At 32.6% G+C, this 21,109-nt stretch overlaps 2 protein-coding genes across 3 annotated transcripts; one reads left to right on the forward strand and one right to left on the reverse strand.

Annotated features, from left to right (window-relative positions):
- Positions 1 to 8,708: 8,708 nt before the first annotated feature.
- Positions 8,709 to 14,216, forward strand: LOC131005059 (metal transporter Nramp1). Of its 2 annotated transcripts, XM_057931853.1 has the most exons (15): positions 8,727 to 8,869; positions 8,949 to 9,040; positions 9,202 to 9,324; positions 9,887 to 9,965; positions 10,045 to 10,085; positions 10,293 to 10,371; positions 10,483 to 10,587; positions 11,285 to 11,394; positions 11,517 to 11,698; positions 11,789 to 11,858; positions 12,083 to 12,256; positions 12,347 to 12,451; positions 12,752 to 12,883; positions 13,176 to 13,271; positions 13,644 to 14,216. In XM_057931853.1, exons 3-15 carry the CDS (start codon positions 9,214 to 9,216, stop codon positions 13,950 to 13,952), a joined length of 1,593 nt encoding a protein of 530 aa, XP_057787836.1. In that variant the 5' UTR covers positions 8,727 to 8,869; positions 8,949 to 9,040; positions 9,202 to 9,213; the 3' UTR covers positions 13,953 to 14,216. The 2 variants fall into 2 exon arrangements, with proteins under 2 accessions (XP_057787835.1, XP_057787836.1); XM_057931852.1 differs by lacking the exon at positions 8,949 to 9,040 and having other exon boundaries at positions 8,709 to 8,869.
- A 420-nt stretch (positions 14,217 to 14,636) lies between these two features.
- On the reverse strand, positions 14,637 to 18,460 carry LOC131005060 (cinnamoyl-CoA reductase 1). Its single transcript, XM_057931854.1, has 5 exons — positions 18,016 to 18,460; positions 17,782 to 17,936; positions 16,850 to 17,035; positions 16,076 to 16,428; positions 14,637 to 15,031 (listed from the first exon to the last, which is right to left on the reverse strand). Exons 1-5 carry the CDS (start codon positions 18,134 to 18,136, stop codon positions 14,848 to 14,850), a joined length of 999 nt encoding a protein of 332 aa, XP_057787837.1. The 5' UTR covers positions 18,137 to 18,460; the 3' UTR covers positions 14,637 to 14,847.
- Positions 18,461 to 21,109: the final 2,649 nt, after the last annotated feature.

Raw genomic sequence — 21,109 nt, forward strand, 5'->3', positions numbered from 1 at the left:
AGATTGCGGTTTCTTTGGATATGGCGACTCATAGTCGCGTTCGTATGAAGAATTGATGACATGGGACAGGGGTGACCTTTCCGGCCTCTGTCTCGTTTGTCTTTTGATCTGTAGGGTTCTCAAAGAAGATCTCCAGCTTGCTGCTGTTCGATCTCGTGTGTAGTCTCTGCTGAGAGATTTGGCGACGGCATATAACCGGAAAAAATCTCTTCTCACTTGGTGTTTTTGGGGACATGGGTTTGGTTTACTCAGCGACGGCGTCTAACCGGCTGAGGTTCAACTATTTTTTCTGTTTCTTGGATGATGGCGACAGCGTCTCATCGGACATCATCTTTGTTGCTTTGCTTGTTCTTGTTTCGGTTGTGACTAGTTTGAGCCGGGATTGTTTTGAAACGATGGTTAGGCCGGAGTTTCAGAAACTTTCCTTTACGCTCTTCTGGTCGTGGTTTTTGTCTTTTGACGAGAACTCTTTTTCCTTTCCTGGTTTTTCCCACGGGGTTTTCCATGAAAAGGTTTTAATGAGGCTCGGCCCTAAGTCTGTTTTTTTGTGCTCTCTAGGGTTTCTTTGTTCTTTTTTCCTTTTCCCTTTTTATATAAAATCGCATTTTAATAAATAAGTAAATAAGAAGTAACAAATTAGTGAACATAAAATTTATTAAACATAAATGTATGACTATAGTTGTGGGAATAATGTCATACGTTGAGCACATCAATCGATAACTCAATAAAAATATACTATAGGACAATATATTATAATAAATTAGTTAACTCGAAAATAACAAATTAAAAAAAATTTAAAAATAAATATAATTATGAAATAATATCTTACGTTGAGAACATGGATCAATTACTCAATAAAATTATACCATAATAAATTTAATGAACTCAAAATTTAAAATATAACATATGAAGGAATTACTATAGTTTTGTAAATAAATTAATAAAAATAACAAAAATAAAAAATAAAACACAAATGAAAAAGAAAATGGAAAGGAAAAACAAAGCAAAAAGTGTGCTATTGTACTATAGTACACTAGTACGCCATCCGTGCGATGCACGACTAACATAACCATAGGTCCATAACCGACATATTTAAATAAATAAGTATAAATATTAAATAAAATCAAAAATATAAATAAATGCAAATTATGTTTTAAAATAAATAAAATAATTCATATAATGAAAATTAACATTACACGTACATCATCATCATCATCATCATCATCATCATCATCATCATCATCATCATCATCATTATTATTATTATTATTATTATTATTAAACTGCGATTTTCTATAAAAAGAAAAGAAAAAACCTAAAAAAAAACCCTTGAAAGCACAAGAAAAGCAGACTAAGGGTCGAGCCTCATTAAAACCTTCTTACGGAAAACCCAAAGGGAAAAACCGTAAAAAGGAAAAAGAGTACTCGTCTACAAGAGAAAAAAGGAAAGAGCGGAAGAGAAAGTTTCCGGAATTTCGGCCTAACCATCGTCCCCAAACAATCCCGGCTCTCACCCTACAAAAACAAAAACCCAAACAGCTCGGAAGGCAAAAAGGCCGGTGAGACACCGTCGCCAAAAGTCTGCCAACCTCAAACGAGCCTAAACCAAAAGAAGGGAAGCTACACGGCCGGTTATACGCCGTCGCTGTAAGCACCCCCACAACCCACAACCCAACCAAACCCCACGAAGAAACGTAAACCACAAGAAAGCAGAAAGGGTAGCTACCCGGCCGGTTATACGCCATCGCCGTTAGCACCCCACCGCCGAAAAACCAAGCCAAAGGAAGTCGGCTCAACCCAACTAAACTCCACGAAGGATTAACAAACTAGAGGCAAAAGTTTCGGCCGGTGAGAAGCCGTCGCCAGAAACTAACCATCCTCAAACGCACAAAGCGAAGAGATGTAAACCACAAGTAAGCAGCAAGGGTAGCTACACGGCCGGTTATATGCCGTTGCCGCAAACACCCCCACTGCCTAATAATAATAATAATTATTATTATTATACGTCATAATAAATAAATAAATATTTTCGTACACAAACATAAATAAAAAGTTGTAAGAAGAGAGAAAATAAAATATATTAAAATTTTCATAATTTATTCATTTTAAATTCATTTCGATGATTTTTTATATCTTATTAAATAATTTGTCACAAACTTAAATTTAAGATGCATATTCTTCATTAACCAAATTTAATGATCTTTAGAAAAGAATTAAATTATATAAAAAAATAGAGATAAAAATAGATTTAAATAAATGGGAGAAGAGAAAGAAAAAAATAGAGAAAAATTGGAGGAAAAAAAAACTCTTATTTTATATATATTATATAGATTATATAGTTTGTACAATTAAATATTGGAAGAATATTGTGACATTGTTTAAAGGATATTTTTTAAAAATAAATCGTAGTATTATCTCATTCATGAATTTTATTGTTTAAAACAAATATTAGTAGATAGGATAATGATTAATGAAAATATTTGTATTTTAAATAAAAGAATTAATAAAATCGTTTAACATCATTTCTAAAACAAAGTGGTATCTTGATTAGTGGCCATGCATATCAATATTTTGTTTCCAAAATTGTGTTGCAGTAATAAAAGGAAAAAAAATCTTTAGAAATTTTCCAATATAAATTAAGGGTAATTTAGTAACAAAAATAATTTAAATTAGGTAATAAATTTTCAAGGGCATTATGTGTGCACATATTATGTGTGTTTAGCAGTACTCTTATTTATTTTCTTACAAAACAAAGGAGTGGATAATTAAGTTGTTTCTATATATTCACAAAAAAGTGAGCATTATTTTTCTTTTTTGTTAAGTTATTAAAGTGAATAAAAGTCACCTTTATACTAACTAAATCTAAATGGTAGTATTAATTTATAACGTACGAAAATTTATGAATTCAAAATTAGATATCGATACATTATAAATAGATAATTATTATCACAATATTTTGAAGAAAATTAGATACAAAAAGATTCATATCGATCTTATATCAAAATTAATTAGGCTAATTAATCATATAGATATTGAATTCCTAATTAAACTGTCAATTATTAAGTATATTGAAATTTATAAGAATATTCACTTTTATATGGAGTATAGAATTAATTAATAGATTATATAAAAGTATAAATAATATAATACAAAATAGTATAACATAACTAGAGGTATTGATGCCTATACCGTGACAATCTGTCACTTTTTTTTTGGTATATTAACATGGATACAACTTTTTTCTAATTACAATAAAATGAATGGAAAAAATTGAAAGTGTACTGATTTCAGCAGGACCACTAGTTTGTGGCCATTATTCAGACAGTTACTTAATTGGGGTATATTCAAAGAAAAATGTAACCATGCATATATCTATTTATAAATGGTAGTAGTATGGAACAAGTTCAAAAATGGATTCTCGTTATCATTTAATCACTGTTTAGGAATATATCAAACTCTCGAAATGTTATACTCCAAAGAGAAAAAAGATTGTTCTACGAATATATTAGCTTATCTTCACTTTTGCTAAATGGGATTTTTCAATTGATGTCATTTTCAAATTAAGACAAAACCTTTATTTTTAATTATTGCTAGACCACTCAATGTGAGTACTAATAAACTATTCAATTTGAATATATTCCCTAGAAGAATGATCCAATTTCATATGCTTATAATCAGATTTTAATACTAGTAGATACGCCAAGCTTTATGAGATTGTTGACTTATGCAAACTTTGCTTTAGCAACCATGGGCTTGGCGCACTCCAAAAATCCATGAAAATTTATTTTTAACTCAGATCGGAAACATCGGCAATTATGGTATCAATAACAGATCTCATAATAAATTGAGATAAAGAAGTAATGGGAGACTTAATAAATTATATTATTAGAATTTATTAGAATACTAATAAAAGAGTTGAATAATTATTTGATACCAAATCAAAGATCTTGCATTCATCTTTAATTTAAGATATATATAGAATATTTTTTATAAATAAAATTTGATTTTTTTAAAAAAATCATCAAAATATGAAAAAGAGAATATGAGAGAAAGAGAGAGAGAGAATAGAAAATTGAAGAATGCGTATGATGAAAGAGGGGAGAGAAAAAAATATATGGGATATGGGATTTGTTGAGTTTTATAAATATCATTTGATTGATTTTTTAATTACAATTTTGCCACAAACTGTGTTTTCATATAATAAATAGATTGGACCGACATTACGTGAGATTGAATTGAGACTCGTAAAATAACGCTAATTCTATATAATATTGTCTCAAAATTAAATTTTGAGACTAAAATGGGACCGAAATTTCTTGAGATTGAATTGAGACTCATAAAATAAGGCTAATTTTATATAACATTATCTCAAAATTAAATTCTATATATCGTGGATTGAGTTGTTAGTGGAATAAGGGTCACATTTTAAATATGAGTTTTTTGAATTCTACAATTATAAATAGAAGTTGAGTTGTTGGTGGAGGTTAAATATGACTGAAGTTGTATAAATTTTACTATTATAAAAAGAAGTAATAATTTTTTATAAATAAATTAAAAAGAAAATTGTGATAATTTTTTTATGCACGGAGAGGAATATCTATTATACACACCGGAAATCTATCTAAACAGACTAATTTGGAATTGTCCAAATCCGTCACGCCTGCCTCTAATTTATTTACTCCCATTTTAACATCAAATTGCTCAAATACTAGTTTAACTAAATATATTTGAATTAAGGGTTAATTGCCCATAAAATACTGAACTTTCATCCAATTCTAGTTTTGCACACAAACTTTGAATTGCAGCGTGATAATTACTAAACTTTTGATTTTATCTGATTTTGCTACTAATCCAAATTCCGACCAAATACCAAGCTAATATATAATATGATGTGCCAATTTTGACGTGCGTATTTATTCTTGTGTGACAATTAATTGGCAAAATAATATTTTTTATTTAATTTCTTATCAATAAAAAATGAACACAAATTAAATAACTCAAATTGTCAATAATTTAATATATCAAATCAAATAATAGTATTTTTTTAATTGAATTAATTATTTGAATAAATTCCATAATAGTAAGGGAATTCTACAAAAAAATTATTTAGCTAAGTAATAAAGTTTATTAAATTTTCATTATTTAAAGATTATTTTTTTTATAAACTATATATATTTACATTATTTGAACGACTTCTACTTTATATATTGAAGTAATCAGTTGTGAAATACTAAACTAGAAAAAAATTGATTTAAACTTGAGAATTAAAAAAATACTATTATTTGATTTGATATATTAATTTATTGACAATTTGGATTATTTGCTTTGTGTTCTTTTTTTTATTAATAAGAAATTAACAATAAATACGTCACGTCAAATATTGGCACGTCATATTAGCCTGATATTTGACCGGAATTTGGAGTAGTAGCAAAATCAGATGAAATCTGAAGTTTAGTAATTTTCACGCTACAGTTCAAAGTTTGTGTGCGAAACCAGAATTGGACGAAAGTTCAGTATTTTATGGGCAATTAACCCTTGAATTAAATATCTTACATTATACTCCCTCCGTCCCATGAAGCATGACCCATTTCTTTTCGACACGGGAATTAAAAAATTGATATTTTGTGTGTTAAGTGTAGTAGGTGAAAAAGTGAAAAGGTGAATAAAGGATAATTTTTTTGCCATTTTTAGAAACATGTCAAGCTTCGTGGGACAAACTAAAAAGGAAACTGGGTCATGCTTCGTGGGACGGAGGAAGTATCTTTAAAATGCATTATTCTATAAATATAAAGACTCTTCATATTGTTTGTAGGTACGAAGTAAATCGGTACCTAAAGTTAGAGGATCGAGTCGAGTAGATATGAAACAAATTAAATTAAACTTTTATTTGTATTTAAGTACAAAATTCTTAATTGTAATATAAATTTTCCTGCTATCCTATATGCATGTTCACATTAATAATGATTTTAATCATATATATATATATATATATACTCAATTTTTTATATGGTTGATAAATATTAAGTTCTATAAAATAATACTCCCTCCGTCCATGAAAGAACTTCATAGGAGGGAGTGACACAAGTTTTAAGAAAAAATATTGTTGAGTGTATTGAGAGTGGATAAAAGGTAGTTGAGTGTATTGGGAGTGGTGAAAATGTGTTATAATTAATATTGAGAGTTGTGAAAAGTGAAAAGTAAGAGGATTATAAGTGGTGTGGTATAGTCCAAAAATAGGTAGGAAGTTCTTTCGTGGACGTCCCAAAAAGGAAATATAGGAAGTTCTTTCGTGGACGGAGGGAGTACTATATTTTAGTGGTAGATGTAGAATGGAAATAGGTTATCAATCTTTAAAAAAAGGTTGAAAATAGGCTAGTTAATTTGCCATAATTAAATATGAGGTACTAAAAAAAATATGTAATAGGAGTGTTAAGAAGATGTAGTTTTACTCGAGAAAATATTAGAGCATTATAAGAGTGTAATAGAGAAGTATATATAAGTTGACATGTAAAATGCTTTGTTTTTTGAAACAATGGTGTCAAATGGCCACATTGAACATGCAAACACAATATTTGGCCACTAATTGAAAAAACACAAATTATGGCCATTAATTAGGCAATATGCCTAATATACCCCTAATTGGGCGGACTGGGTAGGGTCAGGAGCGCGGGTCGCGGGTCGGGTTAGGCACTTATGGCACTAATAGTGCCATAAGTGCCAACGAAATTTTTTTTTACTCCCCTGCCCTGTCTACCCCCCAGACCCCCGACCCCACCCACCCCCAAGCCAAAAAGAACTTTTTAAACACTTCCCCTAGGGTTTAGATATTCCATTTAGGGTTTAGATTATCCATTTAGGGTTTAAATGTTCCATTTAGGGTTTAGATGATGTTGTTGTTTCTATATTTGTTCTGCATGTTTGGCACTTATGGCACTAATAGTGCCATAAGTGCTAAAAAGACAATTTTACTTTATTTTATTTTGAATTTTCGTTGGCACTTATGGCACTATTGGTGCCATAAAATAAAATAACAAAAGTAAAATTTGATTTATTTTTATCTAGGGAGAGTAAATTTTTTTTTGTTTTTGGCTTGGGGGTGAGTGGGGTCGGGGGTCTGGGGGGTAGACAGGGCAGGGGGAGTAAAAAAAAATTTCATTGGCACTTATGGCACTAATAGTGTCATAAGTGCCTAACCCGACCCGCGTGCCTGATCCTACCCGGCACGCGACCCGCGCTCCTGACCCTACCCAGTCCGCCCAATTAAGGGCAAAAACGTCCCAAAGCTATAAAAATGGCCAAAATTTATGTTTTTTCAATGAGTGGCCATAATTTGTGTTTTATGATCCATTTTGGCTATTCCAAAATTTTACTCTTGTTTTTTCTATTTAGGATTGCATGTAACGAGGAGGTAAGATGACAACGAGTTAAACTAGTATTTGATAGGTTTTAGATAAATTCCTTTTAGAAGTGTTATTTTTTCAATTTTTTGTGTATTCAATTTATTTTATTAAATATCATTCGAATATATTATTTTATGTTTCTCTTTTCTTATATCTTATGAACATAATAAATATAAGTATTTTTTTAATTTAAATCACATTATTTTATTAAATATTCCTATATCAATTCAAAGTAAATTTCAACAATTCAATTCCAATATATTAAGCTATCTACGAACATGGAAGTATCTAACTAAAGTTTGTAATTTGATCTTATTTATGTAAAATATTTAATCATAGCAAAACTATTTTATCGCCTAAACTCCAATTGTAATTAACTATAATTTCTATATGTCAGTTTCAATTTCAAAGAAATATGTAGAGAAATATGGATCAACATAAAAGCAATTTTTTTGGAAGATCAATAAAAAAATAATTAAAAAATTAACTTACTTTATGTCATGATCATCAGCACCATCTATATTTCATTAATTTCATTTCAAGATTTTTTTTATATTCTGTAACATATTTATACTTATATGATACTCCGTATATATCATCAAAATTTATTTATTTTTATTTCATTTTCTTCTAGAATAATAATAAAGAAATAAATTTATAGAATTATTTGGATAATTTAATATTAATATTATAAAATTAAAATTAAAACATTTTTCAAAGTAAATAAATAAGTATATAAATGTATTGCACAGTTCATAAATCAAAACTAAGAAATAATTCAATATGGGAAAGAAAAAAGAATAAAAAGGAGAGATAGAAAAGTTGAAAAGGCCACGATTTGTGGCGTCAAGTAAATGACAAAAATCAACCAAAAAACACAAAAGTTTTTTTTACTATGTTAAAAACATTAAATGAAACTAACTTATTCATTTTAAATTATATTTATATATATATATGTTATATTTTAAAATTAAATGTATTTCCATGTGTCATTTAAGATGTATATTATATATAGTTTTTCTCAAAATACAATGTTGCGAAAATAAGAAAAAATATATTTAAGATAAAGAATGATAGAGAGAAAAAAAATTAAAAGTAAACCGCTCTAAATTAATGTTGTAAATTGTAATGAAGAATTTTAAGATCAACATGCTTAAAAGAAGATTATATAATTGGTTAGATATTTAAATCTAATTATAGAATGAAGAATAATTGGTAATTAAGAAAACATATCCAAAAATAGTTTTGGGACATTTTATTCACAAATATTTTCCATATAATGTTAAGGGTATTATGGCAGCCATAATTATGGCTCCATATAATTTCCCTTTGTTGAATTTTGTCTTGACTTGGACTTCCCTCTTCTCTCTCTCTCTCACTATACTTTATAAGATGGTGCAGCGGAAGTGTCCAGTTTAAAGTAAACACCTCTGTTACAAAAATTCTTCGAAAACTGTTTCTGTCAAAATGTAAGCACTCTACCTCTCTTTTTTCCCAAAATCTCATCTTTAATCTAATCCTATGTGTTTCTCTCATTGATTTTCGTAGATTCGGTCTGAATTACTCAAACATTAGTAATTGGATCTGGGCAACTCTCTTTCTCTTCACATGCACACTCACGCAATCCTAATTCTACAGCAGTATTTGTTTCCTTCACAATATGTTTGTCTTGTTTTTAACTTATAGCATGCATCATATTTCGACACTGAAATTCCTTTACTACTAAATTTTCACTTAATTGCCAAATTCGTTTTCATGAATATCTATATATATACACACTCAACTCTGTCTCTTGAAACAGAGTTAGGAGAAAATGGCTGCGCCGCCAGTTCAGCCGCAGTTTATGACCACCACCGACCGCAGAACTCATCCCGACGAGTCGCTCATTGATAATATTGAATATGATCAGATTGTTGTGCCGGAGGTGAGCATTCATCTTATTTTTCATTTCCTCCATCACTTCATGTCAGTTTGTTTTTTTTATTCTTAGGTCTAAATTACTCAATGAATGTGTTCCACAATTTAATGCATCTTTTTTGCATTGGTTTTCAAGCTGGCTTATTCTGTAAACATTGTCGTCGCCGTCGTTTTTGTTGTTATTTCTGTGGTCCAATTACGATTTAGGATTTGGTGAATGGTTGCATTGACGAGTTGTTTGAGTGATGTGATGTGATGTGGTTTTCGAGTCGGTGCGGCTTTCGTTTCAAAGTATGATTAGGTAAACTGTGAGTTCTGTAATTACAGCTGCAAACTGTTTGTGATTAGTTCAAGCCCAATATTTTGCACTTCTGCCACATATGGAATCATAAATTGTAATAGCTTACCTTAGACAGTTTATGTTTTGGGATATTTCTGATTCAACAAAGGCAGCAAATGATCTTACAAATGAACTAAGCTAGAGCACAGCTTGATGTGATTTTTATCGAGGACTTGCAAACTCCACGTTTCTTTATTGATCTTTATCACTTTGTTACAATCTTTTGCAGAATAAAAGCTGGAAGAACTTGTTTTCATATATCGGCCCAGGGTTTCTTGTTTGCATTGCTTATATTGATCCAGGAAATTGTAAGGCCTAGATAATCTTGTTTGGAGCCAACTAACTATATATATAGATAATAACTTTCTCCATTTGTTGCATCAACAGTTCAGACGGATCTGCAGGCCGGAGCTCAGTATAAGTATGGAGTGAGTCTAATCAAACACGTGATGTTTTATTTTCTACTACTAAGTATTGTGGGCTTCCATATGTTCCAATGTGAAATAACATAATAGCATGTGGATTGTCCTTGAAAAGGAAAAAAAGGACTATTAAGAACCTAGTAGAATTCATACGAGATTGTATAAATTCTTCCATGTACCTAACTTTGCCGGTGTACATTCTCTTGATCACAGCTACTTTGGATCATATTGCTTGCTTCATGTGCGGCCCTTATTATTCAATCTCTCGCAGCAAACCTAGGAGTTGTTACAGGTTCGTACTTCCTTTGACTATTCATCTTTATGTTATAATGGAAGTGAAATCTGTTCTTTTGTAATGCTTAGCTTGTATGCTTTGGCTTGTAACATACTTTTCTTTGTGCAGGAAAGCATTTAGCTGAGCACTGTCGAAAGGAATACCCAAGAGTCCCAAATTTTATTTTGTGGATTCTTGCTGAAATAGCCATAGTTGCATGTGACATTCCTGAAGGTTGGGTTCCTGGAACAAAACATTGTCTGTGTGTGCTTTTGCTGGATGTGAAAAATGAGCCCTGAACCTATTCTTTAGGCTATTTATCATGCCTTCTATCTGGCTGATATTTTTTTGTAAATATGAGCCGAATTTGTTTTGTTTGTTGTATCTAGACTTATTTTGTAACTGTCTTATCATGCTATGGTTTCACGTTTTGTGATTGTGAGATTACAGATTAAGTTAGAAGACTAGACCATTCCATTGGCCCTGTGCTTTTGTGGTTTCTATTTCTTTCCCCCAACTGGTTCTTAAGAGAAAAAATAAACTGTGTCAAATGGCACAATTCAACTAAGCCAATAAATGTATATCCCAACTACTCTCTGCATGTGAAAAACAATACTTGAAATGCATATTTTAGGATTCATATCCAAAAGATTTTCTGTATCTTGGTCTCCAATGAGTAGAAGAGGGAATATGTGAAGACCTCCTGACGTCAATGGCTCTAACAGAACAGCTCATTTTGATGATTTACTTGTTTTAAGAAATTCGGCAGCCAGTATTTTCGTATATGAGTTGCAGCTCTTTGCCTGTAAAGAATGCCCATGTTTGCATAATAATAGAGTCAATCTTTTGATCATGCTTAGTTATGCACTTTTTCTTCAAGAGTCCCTTCTTCAGTTTCTTTTCTAATTCCGCTTCGTTTCCATTATACCAGTTATTGGAACAGCATTTGCTCTGAACATGCTTTTCAATATTCCACTGTGGTGCGGTGTGCTTATAACAGGACTTAGTACGTTGGTTCTTCTGTTGCTGCAGCAATACGGGGTATTTAGCTGTTCTTTCATCTTCATATAATTAATATTTTCTAACTGTTGTTGTAAGTAGATTAAAAAGGAATCGTTAGATTCATATGTACTGTGTTTCTAAATCTAGGCATGACTTGCCAGGTGAGAAAGCTTGAGATTTTTATCGCTTTCCTTGTCTTAACAATTGCTGGCTGCTTCTTTGCTGAACTTGGTTATGCAAAGCCCAACTCATCGGAAGTTTTACAAGGCCTTTTTGTTCCCCAACTTAAGGGGAGCGGAGCTACTAAGCTGGCTATTTCACTCCTCGGTGCTATGGTTATGCCGTAAGTTTCATTGCGCATATATCTTCTCAATCCACAATTAGTTGGCCTATTTCAGAGTTTCTGATTGATATTTTTACCTATTGGCTGCAGGCACAATCTTTTCCTCCATTCAGCATTGGTGCTCTCTAGGAAAATCCCACGATCTGTCAGTGGTATCAAAGTAAGAAGATTATATACAAAAGATGTGGGACAAATCATCTTGTTTCTTTCCTGATATATGTCTCCTAATAGCATATGAAATATGTTTGTTATCTTTCTCATAAAGTGTTGATAAGAACAAGTAATATGGGTCAAAATTCTTTTATGAAAGAATTTTTCTTAGTTATCTTGCTTGCTAGATCACATATTGCATCTGCGTATTAAAAGATTGGCTGACTTGTACAGGAGGCATGCAGATTTTACATGATAGAAAGTGGCTTCGCCTTACTGGTTGCCTTCTTCATCAACATATCAGTTATCTCAGTTAGCGGGGCTGTTTGCAATTCACCGAATCTTAACTCAAAGGAGCTTGAAAGCTGCGAGAGCTTGGACCTGAATGAAGCTTCCTTTTTACTTAAGGTGCGGATTTATTTATCTCTTCAATTTAATGTTATATGTATTATAAATATTCTCTGATGTTTCTGTGAATGTTGGATTTATTGTTCACAGAATGTTCTCGGCAGTTGGAGTTCCAAGCTTTTTGCAATTGCTTTGCTGGCATCAGGACAGAGCTCGACCATAACGGGAACATATGCTGGACAGTATGTTATGCAGGTTTGATCCCATCAATCTCCTTTTATTTCCATTTGAGTTATATATCCTCACTTTAAGCTTTGCTTGTTTTGGCATATTAAATGACTGAACAATCAAAGTACCATATGACCTTTTAGAAGAAGCTATTCAACTTTCTGATACTTCTAGCGCTTGAACTTCAATCATGCTTATTTCTGTGAAAGGAATCGCAGTATGTTGGTGAAACTAGCTGATATATGGTATTCTTGAATCCATCATTTGCAATTTTAGATGCCTTACTAACCTTCGTCTCCTGGCACCTATTGTATCTGTTTTGTCCAGGGATTCCTTGACTTGCGGCTGAAGCCATGGATTAGGAACTTTTTAACTCGATGTTTAGCAATTGTTCCTAGTTTAATTGTAGCAATTATCGGTGGAGCTTCTGGGGCTGGAAACTTGATCATCATAGCATCGGTAAGATACTCCCATACCTAATGTACATTATCATCCCCTACTTCAGAAAAAAGTTGTAACTACTTGGCATTTTATCTATCAACACCTATTTTAGGTGAACAATATGAACACTGTACTAGCAGAGTGTTCCGTATTTGGGAAAAATGAGTAAAATGAACAATAAGTTTGACAAAATTTCTTGGGATGGAGAATTGGCTTTTGAGGAATAGTTGGATTGATTCCTTATTTGTGGTCGCAATATCTGTTTTTTCTTTTTTCTGGAGTATTAAACACTCTCACTGGTCTGTTGCAGATGATCTTATCGTTCGAACTTCCTTTTGCACTAATTCCGCTTCTGAAGTTCACAAGTTGCAAGACCAAGATGGGCTTATATGTCAACTCATTTGCTGTAAGAACTCATTATTTTCTCCAACTTCATATCTATGTTTATGCATGCAAACTTATTCTTCTAGGGCATGACGGCAACATTTGAAGTCAGTAATCTATGATCAGTTAAAAACTTTGATATCAAATACAATAGCTGCATTGATCAAGTCTACAAAACTATGATCGCATTGGACATGCTCCTGTATATATCGCCATGTAATGTTATGGCCAAGCTGGAACGCCTGGTTGAATGAAATTTGTCCAAAAATAGTACGGTGGCTGCAGTTTTAGCCTTCTAAAATGGAATTTTTGTTGTAAAATGTTAAATGTGACCACATTTGTGATATCCATGTGAAGCTAGAGCAGCTAACATCATGTCTTTCGGGTGACACAGATTGCAGCCACTACTTGGATCATCGGCTTCTTGATCATGGGCATCAACATCTTCTACCTAGCTGAAAAGCTAGTGACTTCCCTCCGTCATAGCAGACTGAGCATCGTGGGCATCGTGTTTTGTGGACTGTTGGGGGTCTTGGCCATGCTCGTTTACCTATCCAGCATCGCGTATTTGGTGATCCGTAAGAACAAGGAGGGGTCTCACCTTATCGCGTTGTCGGATAGGCAGGAGGAGAATGCTAGCCTACCTAGACAGGACATAGCTAACATGCAATTACCTCAAACAAGAACAACTGATCATCTTTGAACTCAAGCCCATCGTCGTTTTCTTCTTCTTTTTGTTTTTCTTTCTTCAGAGAAATGAGTGGTAATAATATTGGAGTAGGATGTTTCATCTTTTATTCCAGCCCTTGCATGTTTCATCAAATGAGATCTTGGGCTGGCCTATTTGGGTCGGGTCAGATGTATATATCTCTATGGGCCTGCCCGACCCCCATTTTGCAACATTACTTCTTAATGCATATTTTTCATGTGTTTATAATTACAATATACAGTAACTTTACAATTTTTATTACTAGCATTATCATCAGCAAATTTTTAATCCTTTCGTCATTATTCAATAAATAATTTCTAGAGGATTTAAGTTCTGTACTCGTTTGAAAAACAAATTGACTGGTCCAATACTACAAAATGGGAAAATGTATTTATTTTCTTTCTATTATACAAGTGAGAAAAACAGATTACATTAAACACGAAAGTACTAGTACAACATTGATATGATTTCGTGTGTGTTACTTTCACCTAACTTGATATATGAAAAGGTGGTGTTGATCTTTAAAAATGTCATTTGCGACATTCTCAGAGAACGGTGAATGAAACAGAATCTTCTTCTTCTTCTTCTTATTATTATTATTATTTACACGACATGGTTAATATTGTGCAAATTTCTTGTCGACTAGCATTCATAAATCCACCTAGAAAATGCCTTTCGTTGATGGAATACGTTGACATAATGTCATTATGCATTAATAATCAGCATTTTCTCAACTTGTTTTTTTTGTTTTACAAAGAAACATAAAAGGAAAAATAAAAAATGACATTATATAGTTGTTCTAAATTGCCAACATAGACCACATATATTCAAGAATTGGGCCCAGATTATGACCTGGTGTGGGCTTAATTCTAGATTTTGGCCTAATAGGCTAAGACTGAATACGAATGGGTTCCTCAGTCTGAGTTGGGATTGGAATATGGCCTTTTTCTTGAAGACTTTTAACTGTGTCGTATAAACTTTGCTTCACTGGTGTGAATTCAAGCCCCAAATCCTTCAGCTTTTGGTTTGAGAATTTGTATGGTTTCTTTCTTGGGTTTTTTTCATCAGAGCACCTGCATCATTATAAATTATATACATATTAGAAAAGGTGTAGATAATAAATTAATCATTGATGGTGTACACAAACAACTACAACTGCATGCATACTACTCTTCAAAAAAATGGGAACTAAAAATATTATCTTTATCCCATTTTTAACGCTTACTTGCGTGAGACCCCTTTACCCACACCTACGGAAAAACTATTAGTATATTATTTTTTTGCTTCTCTTAATTTCAAAGTCAAAGTTAAAAGGCTTGAAAATTCATGCCGAGGCCGGATTTTTAATTTTCTTTTTAAAATATATTTGTTTCAAGATAGAAAGACATAAAATGAGAAATAATTATTTATCCCGCCGAAAACAGAAAACAATAATTAGTGGAAAGAAAAATATAAATAATTTAGTTTTATTCTGTAGCAAAAAGGGTTACCCCACTATGATAAAAGGAAAAGTTAGTGAGAAAGTATGAAACCATAATGGATTAACACTGATGGATTTTGGGGGTTGGTCAGGGTCCATTTTTGATAGTGACCTCAGAGTTGGTGAAAACTCTTAAGCTCCACAAAAAACAGGTGCATCTTTTTTATTTCTTCAAGTATAATTTTTCAATGATGATTATTGCCCACAAGAAACTTTGATATGCTTTAGTTAGATGATTGGATAACCAAAAAGGATTATATATGTTGGTGCAATTCTTGGGAAGATAAACTTAATTTGATTACTAGTAACGATTAAAGTCGATCAACATGCCATTTGACCCACACCAAATACTGAATCGATCGAGGCGATGAATTAGTCAACGGGTGTAATGACAAATAAAGTCAAATTTATGATCTTGTTCCTTGACTATGAATGATTGCATCCAATTAAGCATGCAACTATATATGATTCCAAAATTCCAAGGCACTAAAATCTTAGGTCAAATATTGCTCAAGCCAACTATAAACGTGTTACCAAGAAGCATCCTTTGATTTTTATCAAAGTGGTTAGTATTCATGCTTACCTACTCCACGAAAAAGACTAAGTCCACAACCAATTAAAAGACGACGAAACTTACTTGGTAGGTATGGGATACTCCGGGAAGAACTTGGCAAGAATCTCCACTACATCAGCACGGTGGAGGACGCTCTCGGCGCAGAGGTAGCGCCCCGTGGCGGCGGGGTTCTCGTACAAGAGGATATGGGCCAACGCCACATCCTTGACATGGACATAGGCTTGAATGGAGTTGGCGTAAGTCTTGGCTGAGCCAGTCAAATATTTGAGTATGTGAAGGACACTAGCATTCACAGTTGGTTGGAGCAATGGGCCAAGCACCAAAACTGGGTTGAGCACCACCAAATCCACCCCCAATTCCCTAGCTTCATCCCACGCAGCTTGTTCCGCCACAGCTTTGCCATAGCAGTACCAGTTCTACACGTACACAAAGATGAGTTTATGACGTGGGATTCATTAAATTATCGGCATTCGCTGCAAATTGTTATGCATAAGCCTCCACCACCAACTGATTTCTTGAAATTTCCAACTCCAATTTGGAAAAGCCAGCGCTATTATGAATTTTTTATGCCTAATAATAAAGCCATGCAAGATACACTATTATTCATTAATTTAATCCTTATTATTATATGTCAATTTGCTTAACACCTAACTTGATAGAGACTTCAGAAGTCACTAAGGAGACAATACATCATGGTCAGAAGTAGGCAAGCGATTAAAGTTAAGAAAATATATCTACAGGCGTATGTATGGTATAAAGTTGCCTTTTTAGAAATAAACATTTCTTTTTTCAATGAGTCATTTCTAAATCTAAATTTTGAATGAATAGAATACAAACCTTTGTATTTTTGCAAAACTCAAGATCGCTCCAGCAAGTCTCGTCAACGACTTGTTCAGGGTCTCTGTTGGGATCCATGTAAATTGCACCAATTGAGGAGGTTATCACCACACGGCGGACCTTCGCCTCCGCCGCCGCGCGTATCACATTCTTGGCGCCGTTAACCGCGGGTTCCACCATTTGTTCCTTTATTGTCAACATACTTATAAATTATTAATTAATACAGTAGGTAAAAAATCAAAGTTTTGTAACTAGTACATGTGTAGAATATACGAAATCTAAATAATATAGCATATAGTGTACACACGATCGTAAGAGATAACCTCGTGAATTAGGTGGTGATACGGACCAAAACCACTTTATTAATACTTTTATAAAAAAGTTGGGTAAGTGACGTGATATTTACGTCGTATCCATCACACATTGATCACGACAATTGTCTTCATGCTATTTGAAAATCTATACTATACGTACAGATATGTAAGATTGGGACATTCTTGTATGATTATTGGGATTTCGGAATCTCGCCTTTTTCATTCTGCTTTATAATAATGTTTCTACACTCGAGAATTTTCAATCCACTAAAATAGCAAATGTGTCGTGTTGGATATAAAGTGGTTTTCTTAAATTGGTTTATACTTTTCCTTTGCGAGTGGAAAAGACACGATTATCTTACTTAACAAAAAGATTGTGAAATCCCAACAAAATTCAAAACTCAGAAACAGAAGCAGCAAACTTCTTAAAATTCGCTTCACCGTCACTCTTCTACACACGTCAAATTCAATTATGCCCACTACCAACCACCCACCGCCACCCACCGAAAAATCGCTGCGACGTAAACATTCAGACTCTCCCTCTCTCTCTCTCACACACACACACAATTGCAGAATACGAGCTTAAGAGAGAGAAATGAACCGATTCAACAAACTTACTGGATCATCGGTGACGGGCGACGCCGTGTGGAAGACGCCGTCGCAACCATTAATGGCCTCGCGCAAACTCTCATAAACGTTGAGATCAGCTCTGCACAGAATCAGCCTCTCATCCGCTCCTTCGAGCTCTCTCAAATGTGAATTCTTTGGATCATCTGGAAAAATAAAATACATAAACAAACAAATTCGATGCAAAAATCTAAAACATTATTTGCAATAATTCAGCAATGTTACCTGGATTTCTGACGGTTCCTCTCACTGTATAGCCTTTCTCGAGGAGGAGTTTAACTAGCCACGAAGCAATGAAGCCTCCGGCGCCGGTGACGCAGACGAGTTTCCCGGGGACCGATGGCATAGTGGGTGGCGATGGTGATTACTGGCGCTGCTTGTGTGTTTCTGTTTTATGTGTGTGTGTGAGAGAGAGAGGGAGAGAGGGAAGGGACTTGATTGAAAAACTTGTGTGAGAGCATGGTATTTATAAAAGAAAAATAAATATTGTCACTTTACCTACCACGCTATTAAAAGAAATGGAAATTAGAAATTTTATTTTGGAATTTAGGAGTAAGCTCTCGGAAGTAAAACAGAATCCACAACGACTGAGGAAACAGAATCTTTTTTATTTTTATTTTCCTATTTTTTAATGTCCTCTAAATTTGTCTATTTAAATTTAGTTATTCCATTATTAAGTGTTTTTATTATCATTTTAAAGCTTATTTCTCAGTTAAGATGCCGATCCTCCAAGTTGTTTGTCTCGATTTTAATATATTCCTACGTAGGTATTACTTTATTTTCCATATATACAAACAAAAATTAGTATATATGCCAAGTTGCAATACTCTCGTTTAATAAAGACCCAATAAATACGATAGCTTACTTACCTAATATGCTTCCAATAATACTAATATTCGAGTAACTCGTTCAAATTGGACGGGAATTACATTTTGTCATAATTTAAATTATATTTTCTTAATATAAATTACTTCCTTTATTCATAAAAATTTTATGGTGAAGTGCAGATTACAAATTTTAAGGGTTGATTACTTATAAAGACACGAATTATATCCAAATTTTAATTAGTTTTTAGCCGAATATATGTTTTGGGTATAAAATAGTACTACATAAATTTTTACTCAATCGTCCACAAAAAATAGTCCTAGTAAAAGACAACATAGATTTTAATAAAAATAATTATTGTATTGTGAGTTGAGAAAGAGTCTCATTTAAGAAGTAGTGTTTGTAATGATAATTAATTATATTGTGAGTGAAAAATAAATAGTTTCTAAAAATGGAAATAGACTAATTTTTGTGGACATCCCAAAATGGTAAAAATTGGCTATTTTTTGTGAACGAAAGGAGTATTATTGACTAATAACTTGATTGTTTGGAATTCGATGGGAAACTTGAAGATATCATTAGAGGGCTCTTAAAGTTATCTTTCTAATGATATTTATAATGCTGAATTTTGGTCATCGATAGTGGTGGAAAATGACATGAAAATTGATGTCATGAAACTCTATATTTTTTATTTCGACTACTTCAGATGAACACCCAACAATATAAGTATCATTAAATAGCTATCATCAAGAGGTTTCCAATGATACCTTCGAATTGCCCATCGAACTCCACACAAACAATCAAGTTATTGTTCAGCAAACATTTGGACTCACGTCAAATTTCAACAGTTTAAAGTTTATGTATTTTTTGACTAAAAAAAATATCATGTTAAAAATCAAAATTTTTGTATAATTCGTGTATTTATAGGCAACAAACCCAAGTTTTAATAAATAATCGAGATATGTGTATAAAGTGTATAAAAGAGTGTCCACTAAAATTGAGTGGAGAAAGGGTCCCCTCAAAGTTAATGTGTTAAATGGTTGGGTATTTTGTAAAATATTAAGTATTCATAAGGTTTAAAATATAAGGGATAGTATCCAAAAAATGAAAGCACACAATCTTTGAGGACGGACGAAAATAGTTATATACATACAATGTTCGTGGACGGAGGAAATAATATATTAAATTATTAAAATTTCACTCTCCCGCTATAATGTACTCCCTCCGTCCCATTGGGCTTGTCCCATTTGGTTTCGGCACGGTTATTAAGGAGAGTATTAGTAGTGTTAAGTGTGTAGATAAAGTAGGAGAAAGAAGGAGAGAAAAGGAGATAAAGTAGGAGAGAGAAAATGATAAAGTGATAAAGTGATAAAGTGATAAAGTAGGAGGGTTATTTATAGAAATGGGACAAGATGATGGGACAAACAAAAAAGGAATACGGGACAAGATCAATGGGACGGGGGGAGTATTTATAAATAAGATAATTTAATACTTCATCCGTCCACGATAAGTGTGGTCTTTTTGCCATTTTCGTTCGTCCACAATAAATATGATCTTTTTATTTTAGAACATATACTCATATATTTTACTCCCTCCATTCCACGAATCTTGAGTCACTTTCCTTTTTCGGCCGTCCCACGAATCTTGAGTCATTTCTTTTTTTGGCAAAAAAATTTCCCTTTATTCACATTTTCACTTTTTCACTTTTTCACCTACCACACTTACACACTAAATAAGTACTTTCTTAATTTTCATGCCGAAAAGAATTGACTCAAGATTCGTGGGACGGAGGGAGTACCTTATTGATACACAATATTACAAAAACCCACAAATCATTTATTTGTTACCTAACTAATCAATTCGATAAAATCGTTTCTCAATTTTATACAATATTTTCTTAAAATTTGTGTTCTCTCTTCCACACCACATTTATTGTGAATAGAGGGTATACTTCAAACTAAACGAATCAAGTCTAATTGCATATTGTCAAGTAAACGAGCCCTAAAAGTACAAAAAGAGCCGACTCCAAGTGTTTTTTTTTTTTAAAATCTCTTGTTCTTCTATAATAAATTATACTTTTATTACCAATAATCCATGATCTAATTTCAATTAGAAGATTGACTCAAACTCACTATTGAAAATTAACTAAAAAGTGAAAGGGGCAAAAAATAATACTACTTTAAAATTTTAATTAAATTTAGCGTGAATGTTGAGATTATTAACACAATGTGTTATGTACTTCTTTAATGTAACTAAAATGTTCGAAATTTCAATTAGAAGTTTTAAGTTGAATTTGTTACACTTAATTTTTTAAATAAATAATTTATCTCAATTGTGTAATTTATAAGTTATTATATGATAAGATGATTTGTCCAAAATATAACTCAAGTAGTGATCGTGAATTTTACTCGTTACTAAAAAGAAAATACTAGAAGACATTTTTCTTCACAAAGTAATTCGAGTTTGTAATGGTTTCCTAAGAGCATCCACACTA

The sequence above is a fragment of the Salvia miltiorrhiza genome, chromosome 1 (genome assembly GCF_028751815.1).
Source record: "Salvia miltiorrhiza cultivar Shanhuang (shh) chromosome 1, IMPLAD_Smil_shh, whole genome shotgun sequence".
Lineage (NCBI taxonomy): Eukaryota > Viridiplantae > Streptophyta > Magnoliopsida > Lamiales > Lamiaceae > Salvia > Salvia miltiorrhiza.

Bases quoted from the DNA above. Each gene is read 5' to 3' on its own strand.
- LOC131005059 (XM_057931852.1), top strand. From the start codon at position 9,214: ATGGCTGCGCCGCCAGTTCAGCCGCAGTTTATGACCACCACCGACCGC. The intron at 10,588-11,284 runs GTTGGGTTCCTG...CCATTATACCAG, and splicing joins TGCATGTGACATTCCTGAAG to TTATTGGAACAGCATTTGCT. The intron at 12,452-12,751 runs GTTTGATCCCAT...TGTTTTGTCCAG, and splicing joins CTGGACAGTATGTTATGCAG to GGATTCCTTGACTTGCGGCT.
- LOC131005060 (XM_057931854.1), bottom strand. From the start codon at position 18,136: ATGCCATCGGTCCCCGGGAAACTCGTCTGCGTCACCGGCGCCGGAGGC. The intron at 16,429-16,849 runs GTTTGTATTCTA...GTGTACGTGTAG, and splicing joins AGTTTTGCAAAAATACAAAG to AACTGGTACTGCTATGGCAA. The intron at 15,032-16,075 runs GTAAGTTTCGTC...ATAATGATGCAG, and splicing joins GAGTATCCCATACCTACCAA to GTGCTCTGATGAAAAAAACC.